Source organism: Canis lupus, chromosome 2 (genome assembly GCF_048164855.1).
Source record: "Canis lupus baileyi chromosome 2, mCanLup2.hap1, whole genome shotgun sequence".
NCBI classification, from domain to species: domain Eukaryota; kingdom Metazoa; phylum Chordata; class Mammalia; order Carnivora; family Canidae; genus Canis; species Canis lupus.
The window spans coordinates 1,766,016-1,778,346 of record NC_132839.1 but is presented as its reverse complement, the minus strand read 5'-3'; the positions used below and the strand labels follow the sequence as shown (position 1 = coordinate 1,778,346).

Genomic DNA, 12,331 nt, shown 5'->3' with positions numbered 1-12,331 from the left:
GCATTTACACTGCCTGATTCAAGTCCTACTATAAAGCTCCAGTAACCAAGACAACATGGTAGCTTAGGAATAGACAAATAGATCAATGAAATAAAACCGGCCCACATCTAAGCAGTCAATTGATTTTTAACAGAGGCCCAAAGGCATTTCAATGAAGATAGTCTTTTAAACAAACGGACCTGGAATACTGCACAAGCTACCTGGAAAACACTTCTCAATATCTACCTCTCGCTCATACCTACTGAACAATGAACTCTAGAGGGATGGCAGACATAAATAAAAAGCAAAATCTATAAACCTGCTAAAAAAGGGTAAGGGAACATCTTTGTGACCTTGGGGTAGGCAAATATTCCTTAAGATGTAAAAAAAGCCCTAAGTATAAATGAAAACAAAGCGATATCCTGGTCTTCACCAAAATTTAAAATGTCTGCTTATCAAAAAACAATATTAAATGCGTGAAAAGGAAAAACAACACTTAGAAATACACAGTATACACATCTCTGAAAAAGAACTTCTATCCAGACTACATAAAGAACTCTACAAATAAATAATAATTTAAAAAAAAACACAATTCAAGTACAATGGTCAAAAACTAAACACTTTAAAAAGGAAGATACGTGAATAACCAAAAAGCACTGGTTAACATCATTAGTCATCAGGGAAATGCTCACTGAAACCAAAACAGGATAGCACTTCAAGCCAAGTAGACTAACTTGGGACAAATTAAATAACATAGAACTAAGTATTTGCAAGAATGGGGCAGAATGAGAACTCGCGTCCATCGCCAGTGGGCGTGTAAAATGATACAGCCTCCTTGGAAAGCATTTTGGTAGTTCATTATTACACTTAGTGTGGTAGAAATACCTCTAACCCAGCAGTTCCACTCAGGTATTTATCCCAGGGCACAAGAGTGCATACGTGGCAGATATACTTGGACAGAACATTGTAGAAACTTCTAACACAACAGCAAAGAGTGGAAACCATCCATATGTCCACCAAGAGGAGAACGGGTACAGAAATAGTGGTATCATCATATCAAATTTTGCATATTGCCGCCAGGAATTTTTTTTTTTACTTCTTCAACATTTATATATAAAACTTTTTCCTCAATTTTATTTTCCCTTTCTAATAAATGAAATTTATTACTGGTATTTAATGGAGTTTAGAATGCTTTAGGAATTATTAGAAGAACTAAATGCTGTTTTTAAGATTTAATGTCAGGTCACCGAGCCTCACGAATCACAAGTCCCTCGTAGAAGAAGATCCCGTGATGGAAAAGTCAAAGTGCAAGATTCACCCATGGGTGTACTACGTCCTAATCCTGGGATTCTGTGCCTTTTGGTCAAACTGTCAACCCTGAGGTCTTGATCCTCCCAGCCCTAAACCTCTCAAAGTGCGGTATTCAAGACAAAGGGAAATGTATCCACTTCTGCTTGAAATTGTAGGTTCTCATCAGGCTCCAGAACAAAGACTTCATGAAGCAACAGATACATCTCTAAGGGTGTGGTACGCCGCGACACTGTTAGAAAGGAAACAGACATCACAGCTCCCGAGGACCTGCTACCGATAAAGGCAGAAACATACACTAGGATAACTTCAACTAAAAAAGTGGACGTCTAAGACTGAGAAGCCTCCCTTAGAGCCACACCAGGCTCTGGGACATGTCCTCTAGCCCTCTCCTGGCCTCCTGACCTCAACTGACACCCTGTTGCCTGGCTCCCCGGGGCCCCATCCCCTACCCCTGCCTACCTACAATTTGTCTCTGCATCCACCCCTTGGCATCCTCCCACCACCCTGTCGAACACCCTGAGCCACATCAGACCTCTAACCACCTAGGGTCACAACGCTATGGGTAGTTAGTCCCATCTCAGACATAAAAGGTAAGCTCTGGGAAGGGGCGTGGGGACGGGGGTGTCTAAATCTGGATGATGCACACATTAAAAAAAAAACCTAGAAATTTTATCAGCTCAAAAGAAAATTAATTGGGGGGACTGGCAATCTCATCACGATGGGGTAATTGTGCTCAACATGGCATTGCCTAGCAACAGAAGGTGCAGGCGAATCCCAACACCGGGGTGTAATGAATCACTCGCTGCCTACTGCTCACAAATGGCAATTTAATAGGAAGATACTCACATCTGGTTCAATCTCCAACAAGACTTCAGAGAATTCTACAGACTCATATTGAGAGAAGCATCAGGTATTTTTTGCCAACAGCCAGGCTCCAGAACAAAGACCGTTCCTACTTACTTGGCTGAATGTACGCTTTGTTTGAAAACAAAACCCAACCTGGTCTTGACAGCCTTGCTCCTGACATTTTGTTTTGGCCACGCTCCAATGTCTACGGCTTCAGGTGCGGTTAATGAACGTCACAAACATGGGATGGTAAATATGACTGACGATGGGATAATCACGGTGGAATGAAAACCACTTTGGGAGACCTCCAAGAGACAGCCCAGTCTGCCCTAGGATCTGCATGCTGCTTCCAGCAAGTGTTGTTTTGAAATAAAAGTATAAAAAGAGTCCACCTACGAGCGAGATCTGTGTCTGGATCGTCTGTTGTTGGGGTCTGCCTGAGTTTTTTCCTTTTGTCTCCTTAATACAGCTTCCCACTGAGGCGCTGAATCAACCATATCGTTCTCCTGCCGAATTCTGAAAGACAAGACCGTTCATCTCAAGTTAACATTCGCACATGCAGTGCTCTATTTTTCAGCTCATCCTAAACTTGCTTTTAAAAGTTAATAAGTCATCAAAAAAAATATATGAATAAAAAATTTAAAAAGTTAAGAAATTATTAAATAAGTTATTGAAAAGCGATTAAGAAACAAAATTATTTAAGAAGCGATTTTATTAAAATCATTTAAAGCTAGAATGTATTAACTGTATTAATATATCCCTAGCAGGTATACACACGCATACATATGTGTGCTAGAATATTAACACAAAAACACAAAAGTAGATACTAGTTTCAGGCTTTTATCTTTGGCTTACAATTTTCTAAGAATAGGCATGTCCAACAATAAACTCATTTAAAACATAGTTAAGTCTGCTACAGGGTTGATCTTAAATCATGAAACTAAGTCTTTTAAAACATACTGATCAAAAAATAAACATACTGATCAAAGTAACAGTAAGTAATCTTACTTGAAATGTTCTTAAGAATTCACAATAATTGTCAGAGTTTTCGTGGACAACAGGTGCCATATATAATCCCCCCCCCCTTTTTTGAGAAGGGGGTGGGGAGAAGGAGCAGGGGGGCGAGAGAGAATTCTGCACAGGCTCTGTGCCCGGTGTCACCACCCTGAGGTCATGACGTGAGCGGAACTCAACAGTCCAATGCTGAACTGACTGATCCCTCCCATAATTCCCATTTTTAAAAAATATTTTATTTATTTATTCATGAGAGACACAGAAAGAGGCAGAGACCCAGGCAGAGGGAGAAGCAGGCTCCCTGGGGGGAGCCCGATGCGGGGACTCAATCCTGGAACCCTGGGGTCACACCCTGAGCCCAAGATAGGCGCTCAACCGCTGAGCCGCCCGGGCGCCCCTTTAATTCCCATATTTAAGAAGGAAAAGCAGAAGTAAGGAAGCCAACGGTGGTGCACACTGCCAGGCCCACTGGGCGCTCAGGGCACTCGGGGGTGTAGGGATGGAAGTCAGGGACTGCTGTGTGACCTCACAGGACAGTGTTTCCAGAGCCGCTCATTTCTACAGGTAACCTACAGATTTGGGCTTTTAAAGTGACCTCTTCCAGTTCTTGGGTACCGACGCCCCAGTCTGAGTGTCACGGTGACGTCGGGGCCCAGTGCTGGGGTCCCTGGAGCACGCGACAGTGGCTCCCACCGTGAGCAGTGGGGCCAGGTGTTCCAGAGGACCAGGGAAGGCGCCCGCTGGAGGCCCGACGGAAGGGGACACACCAGGCGGCTGTGAGCCAGGAGCATCGCTTGTGGAAACCAAACACCTGCTGCTTGAACATTTAACCTCGGACCCACGCGAGCCCCTCAGGGGGCCACCCTCCGGGGTGAGCAAGCAGCGTGGAGCCACGAGGGCATCGGCACCAAACCGACGACGGGAGCACGACCGCTTCGCAAAGGGCAGACAAGGTTGCAGACACCTGTGCTCGGAACAGGTGCGCCTGGAGTGGCCGTGGCTCTGGGTGGGCTGCAGATGCCCCTCCACGTGTAACCTGAACACAACGCGACGCGCATCCTAGTAAAAGGAACAGCAGCTGCTGGGTGAACCTCTCTGTAACACCATCCGAGCCCTTCGAGCTGTTTCCTCACTGAAGCTTTCATTTTCCAGAGGCTGTGGCGCGAACACCTGGACCCACGGCCCAGCGCCTCATGGAGTCAGCCTGCAGCCCGCGGCATGCATGGAGGGCCGGGAAGGCAAGTCCACGCCATGGGCTGGGGCACCGGGAGCAGGTGTGGTGCCAGGACACGGACGCCGTGAGGTCCCAGTGACTCGTCCTTCCCCCAAACAAGCAGTTGCACTGGAAGCTGCCCCATGTGCACGCGCGTGTTTCTGCAGCCAGAACCGCAGGTTAGGGCCCTGGGACCCCGCCGGTCACTCCACATGGGCTAGGGCCCTGGGACCCTGTCGATCACTCTTCCTGGGTTTAGGGCCCTGGGACCCTGTTGGTCACTCCCCCCGGGTTTAGGGCCCTGGGACCCTGTCGGTCACTCCCCGTGGATTAGGGCCCTGGGACCCCTCCGGTCACTCCCCCCGGGTTTAGGGCCCTGGGACCCTGTCAGTCACTCCCCGCGGGTTTAGGGGCCTGGAACCCCATCTGTCACTCTTGGTGGGTTAGGGCCCTGGGGCCCCTTCGGTCGCTCCCTACAGGTTAGGGCCCTGGGACCCCATCAGTCACTCCCCACGGATTAGGGCCCTGGGATTCCATCAGTCACTCCCCGAAGAAGACACAGGTACTGGGTGCAGAAGGGACAAATGAACACGACCGTGCTCAAGCCTCAGGAAGCAGTAGTGACTATCCTATGCTGAGAGAAACACGGACCGTTAAGCACAGGGTGCCCCCATACCAGCTCTGCTGCGTGTCCCTATCCCCAGGGTGGGAGAGCCAGAGCTGCTTTTTCGCGCCTCTCCCGCTGCACTTTGATTATGACGTAGGGACTGACATTCTGAAGGATGAAAACACCAACATTAACCCCTTCTAAAAAGTCAAAATGTCATAGGACAGGTAAGCATGAGAATGTCAAGGGGGAAAAAGGAGTCCGCTGCCGGTTACAGCGGGGATGTGCTCATTTCCAAATGTTGCATTTAAAGTGAACCTCAAGGGCCGCCTGGGCAGCTCAGGGGTTGAACGTCTGCCTTCAGCCCAGGGTTGACCCCGGGATCCTGGGATCAAGTCCTGCATTGGGCTCCTGCATGGAGCCTGCTTGCTTCTCCCTCTGCCTGGGTCTCTGCCTCTCTCCCTGTGACTCTCATGAATAAATAAATGAAATCTAAAACCAAAAACCAACAACCTATGTTTTCTCTTAAGGAGGACACGTGACATGATGAGCACTGCGTGTTATATAACCGCTGAATCACTGAGTCATCTGAAATGAATGATGTACTGCATGTTGGTTGACTGAATTTAAATAATAAAGCAAACACCTCTATGTTTTCTCTATTTATATTTTACCTCCAAGCCAGTGTGACACACTGAAAACCACCTCTCCCGTTCAGCTCCAGCACAACGGTGCATACGACTGCTTCATCGGCCACTCCACCGCTCAGAGTAAGCCGGCGGGTCCCAAGTGACTGTGGACCTGTGTTTCTCATCTACTCGTTCATTCCTGGATTGCCTGCTATAAACCAATTTTCATCTATTTTTTCAGTAATTTTTCTTCCCTGGGGAAATTTACGTTGGTTCCAGGCATCTGTCGACCTCCTCCCTGAAGACCAGCAAGCAAGAAATTCATTTGCTTTTCCCAACCTACCCACACTGTCGATAAATTATTCTCATTTGCCCTTAAAAGTGTTTCTGTCTCTTCCACTTATTCCTTACGCTCTCCCTACAAAGATATGCTACCTCTGGTGCAAATTCCCTTCAAAGTCTATTTTCTTGATTTTGTGGCCTGCGATGCTCTCGCTCAGTAATCAGACAGCACTGCTCAGTGGCTGCAGCTCTGTACTCCTAGCGTCATCTCTGTCAACTCTGGTTATGCCCTGCAAGCCCTCAATCATCCGCATTCAATACCTAATTCTTGATCGGACTTATTCAAGTGGAAATCAGGAGCCCTTGCAATCTGTACTACGGTGAACACTGCGGCTTTGCAGCAACTGCCCTCTGCAGACCCACAGGTTTCACCTCGTTCGCAGCCCCCACTCAAGTCAGGGACGGGGCAAGGAATGCTCACAAGGAAACCTAACGGCTCTTATATATTTTTTTTTGATAAATTTATTTTTTTGCCAACATATAAAATAACACCCAGTGATCATCCCGCCAAGTGCCCCCATCAGTGCCCGTCACCCAGTCACCCCCACCCCCTGCCCACCTCCCCTTCCACGATCCCTTATTCGTTTCCCAGAGTTAGGAGTCTCTCATGTTCTGTCTCCCTTTCTGATATTTCCCACTCTTAAAAAAAAAAAAATGAGAGACTGTGGGATGTATTTCATATTTAAAATCCTCTTACCCCAATATTCAGATGTACATTCTAAAGACATCTAAGAGGCAGGAAGAAACGCTACCAACACTTGAGGGACAACGGATTCGTCAGGAACGCTGAGTTTTTGTGGAAGGAGGCGGGCCCACTCACAGATGTATGGGGGCTCCGGGTACACGGAGCAGGCTGGGGGCTCACTGAGCTGATAGCATCACTCACGCGGGCACGGTCTGCCTCCGGGGCCCTCCCGGCCTCACCAGGTTGCAGGGTGCACACCGTCCCCTGTGCGGCCCGGAAATGAAGACTCGGCCAGGGGACCAACCAGCCACACCGCTCTTCCCTGAAGGTCACGGTCACATCGCCGGCTCCCTCCTCCTGTGCTCTGTTCTATTGTGTGCACACGCATGCGTGCACACGCACGCACAGAACCCCACACACGTAACTCACGTGTTGGGCCGCACGTGCCCCAGGATGAACGCAGGGAGAGGCCCAAGTGGTCCTGCTGCCAACTGCTTTCTGCCGGCTCCCGGCTCCCACCTGAAGCCTCCCATTTCTCTTGCTGCTGTAACCGTCCCCCGGCTGCAGCGCAGCTTCCAAGTACGGGGCAACTTCCCCCTCCCCGCCCAGATCTCCGCACCTCAAAGCCCCACAAGCCTAGCAACCCATGGAAGCTGACGACCTAGCAGTCCACTGGCCCTCGCCAGCGAGCACTCATGGCCCAACTGCCTGTTTTCATCAATAGCACAAAGGATATTTTGCAGCCTCATTTCTTTGAATGTAAAGGGTATTTTATTAAGCCCAAGGCATTTTAAGGGGAATCTTGGCTTGTGAAAGGTTTCACTCAGATCTGACTCCTCCCTTGGTTCTCTGTGAACGTAGACCCTGGACGCGTCCAGAGCCAGGCCCACAGGCTCAGACCCAGGGACATGGGCTGGCCTTCTGACCAAAATTCTCACTGGTGAAAATGGACATAATCGCATATTCACACAGCCCATTAGCTCCATACTGCCTTGTATTTGGGAGGTTCCCAAGTTGATGAACTTAGTAGGACCGACTGCTTCACAAATCAGCAGAGCAACGTAAATCATCTCCAAAGAAAACCGAAGCATTTTACTGGTTAATCCTACCAGTGACCTGGATGCTCAACTTCATCTCCCAGAATCCATCCATCCTTCACTCTTTCGATCGTAACGACCACCATATAAATGTTTGGGGCCACAGACCCTGTTACCAGAAAGTCCTATACTTGGAAACAGAGAAGTTTACCTACAATTTCCTGAACCCTCTAAGAGAACCTGCTGACGAATCAGAGAATAAGGAGGCCTGGTCGAAAAACCAAGTCTGTAAAGGCAGGGAGGTGGGAGCAAGGAAGAGGAGACGACAGGAAAGTGAAGGAGCTGGCAAGGGTGGAGGCAAGGGGGGAAAGGCCCAGAAGAGGCCCGACTTCAAGGCCAAGTGTCAGACCACGTGGTTCCATTGTCAAGTGCTCTCACTTTCTAGGTTTCAAGTGAGCTTTACCATGACCCCCCAGACAACAGAGGTCAGTGTACACCCCACCTTAAGGATGAGCACGCTCAGGACTAAAGCAGTTTCAAGGGGCACCCGGGTGGCTCTGCGGTTGAGCATCTGCCTTTGGTTTATAGCATGACCCCAGGGTCCTGGGATCAAGTCCCACGTCGGGCTCCCTCGTGGAGCCTGCTTCTCTCTCTGCCTGTGTCTCTGCCTCTCTCTCAGTCTCTCATGAATAAATAAACAAAATGTTAAAAATAAATAGAGCAGTTTCAAGAGTTGCCCAAGGTCAAATACCAGGACACAACAGAACGGAGGCCCTGACCCACATCCTTGGGAGTTTTTTCTGATGTTTCTCTGGCTCCTAAATGGAGGCAGAACTCAAAGAAGACAAGAAAAAGTAGGAAAGAGTGGAGAGAAGCTAAGAAAAAAAAAGAAAGGAACTGAGTGACGAGAAACAACGCGACAAAGATATAAAAGGGAGGCAGGAGGACAGGGATGAAGATGAAGATACGGGCAGGGCTGCAACGGGAGAATGAGCCTTTGTCATCTTAGATGTCACGACAGCAAAGGGTGCTGCAACTCCCAGCTCGTTATAAAAAAGAAAATGAAAAACTGTCCTTTCAAACCTGTAAACTTAGAAAACCGTAGGGTAGTCGTCCAGATTGTAGAAACAGTAAAGGAAGAACAACTAGGATGGAAGGTGTGAAGACAGACATTAATGGCTCACCAGGCAGCAGAGGAGGCCGAGCCGTCTGGCTGCGGGGACAGCATGGAACGGGGCACAGGAGTCATCCGGCCATGAGCACCACATGGAAGGGGGCACAGGGGCCATCCAGCCACAGGGACCGTGTGGAATGGAGTGCACAGGGGTCCTCTGGCCATGGGGAGAGCGTAGAACAGGATGCAGGGGTCGTCCGGCCACGGGGACTATGTGGAATGGGGCACGCAGGGGTCGTCTGGCTGTGGGACTGCATGGAATGGGCGCAGGGGTTGTCTGGCCACAGGGATGGTGTGGAATGAGAGCAGGGGGCATCTGGCCACAGGGACCACATGGAACAGGGCGCAGGGGGCGTCTGGCCACGGGGACCACGTGGAACAGGGCGCAAGGGTTGTCTGGCTGCAGGGATGGCGTGGAACGGGAGCAGGGGGGCGTCTGGCCATGGGGACCATGTGGAACGGGAGCAAGTGTGAGCACACAGCCAACAACAGGGCCCTCATGCATGTAGCCCCTAAAGCTCTGGACCCAAAGGCCGGAGAGGACGTGCTTACCTACAGTCACACTTTTCTAGATAGGAGGAGAATCTGTTACCCACTCTTGGCTTTGTCTGTGTCATTGAAGCGGGCACGGCATCCGTGAGAGGAGGAGGGGGCACCGAGGGATCTTCCTGCAGGTCACCGTGCCTTGGGCGGGGCGCCTGAGGTGACCCCGGCCCCTAACTGGGCTCCACAGAGAACACTTCCCAAGGAGATGACCCCTACATGGCGTCTGCGCTCCTGTTGCCCAGGCCTCCCCACAGGGCCCAGCATGTGCCAAGGATGAGGGCTGCAGCAGCCATAGGACCCTGGGTCACGCCAGCTGACCACCTCGTTTTACAGACAGGGAAGGACCCAGAAAAATACAGCAAGCGGGCCAGGCTGCCCCCGGGGGTGGTGGTGGCTGCCGACGCCTTGGTCGGGGAGGTGCTGTCCTCCGCAGCACCCGGGCTGACGGCGGCCCCCTGCCCAACCGGGACGATCAAAAACGTCTCAGGACATTGCCCCGCATCCTTGGTGGGGGGGGGGGGGGAGGGGGGCGGGGCACGGCAGACGTGCCTCCGGCTGAAACCCCCAGCCAGACACGGAGGCAGCCGGCACCCCTGTGCCCCTCCTACATGGCGCTGCTTCTTGAGTTAAATACTTGGGGAGTACGGAGAGCTGATGGCCGTGTTGTCATCGCTAAAGCCGGTCGCATACCAAGCTCTCAAGGCCGAGCCCTAAAGAATGAGTCTTGATGACAGGAGCCACCCGCGTGTCCCCATGTATGTGCCGGACGTGAACGTAGACACGTATGTTCATGTACACGTATGAGGCGCAACACGAAACCCGATGCCACGGGTCTCCCACTTTGGCTGGACACAACACGGTACCGTCCCATACAAAGACGGTTCAGGGAGAAATCCGTCAAGAAATGGTCAAATTCTTACCATCCCCACACAGATTCCCTGCACGTTGTCCCTAAATACAGATCTTTTTAATTAACAAGAAAGGACCCTCACCGTCAAGTTATTTAATCATCTCGTTATCGGGGCCAGAACCTGAGTTGTGCAAGCTATGGCTCCCCGACCCCGGGCTCCAGGCCCCGCAGACTCAGAGCAGACAGTGGGGCTGAACCCCGCGCGGCCCGGGCCTTACCTGTGTCGCTTCTTCCGGTGCTCTCTGTGGGAGCTCTCGGACTCGCTGCCGCTGCTCGTGTTGCAGCGAGAACGGGACCTGCACACGGGACACACAAAGGAAAAAGCCCACGTTTATGACAAATGGAAACACTTCAGGGAGGCTCGCGACAGTTCATCAGGATGAGCCCTGCAGTGACACCAGTGACCCCGACCTGGGAGCCTGTGACCCCGACCTGGGGAGCCCATGACCCTGACCTGGGGAGCTGCTGACCCCGACCTGGGAGCCTGTGACCCTGACCTAGGGACCCTGTGACCCTGACCTAGGGACCCTGTGACCCCAAACGGGGGAGCCACTGACCCGACCTGGGGACCCCATGACTCCTACCTGGGGAGCCCGTGACCTCGACCTGGGGAGCTGCCGACCCCGACCTAGGGAGCCGCTGGCCCCGACCTGGGGAGCTGCTGACCCTGACCTGGGGAGCCCTGTGACCCCGACCTGGGGAGGCTGTGACCCCGACCTAGGGACCCCATGACCCTGACCTGGGGAGCCCGTGACACTGACCTGGGGAGCTGCTGACCCCAACCTAGGGAGCCACTGGCCCCAACCTGGGGATCCCACTGACTCCGACCTGGGGAGCCTGCGACCCCGACATGGGAAGCCCCTGACCCCGACCTGGAGAGCCGCTGTCCCTGGCCTGGGGAGCCACTGACCCCGGCCTGAGGAGCCGCTGACCCCGACATGGGGAGCCTGTGACCCTGACCTGGGGAGCCCCCAACCCCAACCTCAGGAGCTGGAGCCACCCCCCACCACATTGAGGCGGTCACACACCCAAGTGAGCCTGTGACCCGTGACAGCAGATGAGGGCCAACGTCCCAGGCTCCCCCAAGGAACACAGATGCAGACTCCCGGTGGCTCTGTCACACGCGGAGCCCCGACCCGGTGTAGCACACGCGGCCACACCAGCTGTCCAACAGGGGGCAGCTCACTTCCCTCCCCTGAACCACATCCTGCGACTGGCTTTCCTGATGCACAGACGCAGAAGGATGCTGCTGTTCCAGAACCATCTGTGGGGGGGGGGGGAGCTCCCACCTCCTCCCACCTCCTCCCACCTCCTCCCACCTCCTCCCACCTCCCCCTACCTCCATCCCTACAAGCCCGGGGAGGGGACCCTGAGAGAGGGAAGCCCCAGGGCTCCCGCACTGTGCCTCACCCCTACTGGGATGGGAAGGGCCACGCCGCTGCCACCTGGCGGCCCCGGGGGGCACCCTGCTCAGCCAGCGCCCTTACTCCTCAGGGTGGTCGTGGCTCCAGTGCAGCATGCCCCCGAGCAGCCTGACGGGGACAGGTAACCCCCCGCGGCCCCCTGGGCTACATGGACGCAGAAAGAAGGAGAAATCACTAAGGACGCTACGGAGGAAGGCTGACGACCACCTGCACGATCAGAAAACGCGGATTTCTTTTATATTGACCTGAAAGTGTCAGTAAAGCACCAAAGTCCCCACTCCTGCTTCCAGTCTGAGGAGCGCTAGCCTGCCTCCCGCTCCCTGACCCTCCTCCCGTTTTTCTCATTACGATTTTTCTCACCTCCTCCTCTGCTTTAGATCCGAGTCTTCGCCACTGTTCTGGGCCTTCCTGCAGAAAACAGAGTAAATGGAGATGTTAAAGGAAACGGGAAACCACCAGGGGGCTGAGGACAGCACAGCGAGGGGAGTCTCCCTTCAGTTAACGTGCGTCATCTGTGGCCCCACGTGCATCACACAGCACACCCGGTCGGGGCGGGGGGGGCATGACACCAACTGGCCTCCGGGAGCCAGGAGCCAGGGGGGCCGCAGGTGGCC

At 52.6% G+C, this 12,331-nt stretch overlaps 1 protein-coding gene across 1 annotated transcript in view; it reads right to left on the bottom strand.

The window, feature by feature from the left end:
- Positions 1–12,331, bottom strand: part of EPB41L4A (erythrocyte membrane protein band 4.1 like 4A) — a 180,848-nt gene that overhangs the window by 18,288 nt on the left and 150,229 nt on the right. The window contains exons 16-18 of the mRNA XM_072787912.1: positions 12,078–12,125; positions 10,512–10,589; positions 2,533–2,652 (exon numbers count right to left, since the gene is read on the bottom strand). Coding sequence (XP_072644013.1) covers positions 2,533–2,652; positions 10,512–10,589; positions 12,078–12,125 — 246 coding nt within the window. The remainder of the gene's footprint in view (positions 1–2,532; positions 2,653–10,511; positions 10,590–12,077; positions 12,126–12,331) is intronic.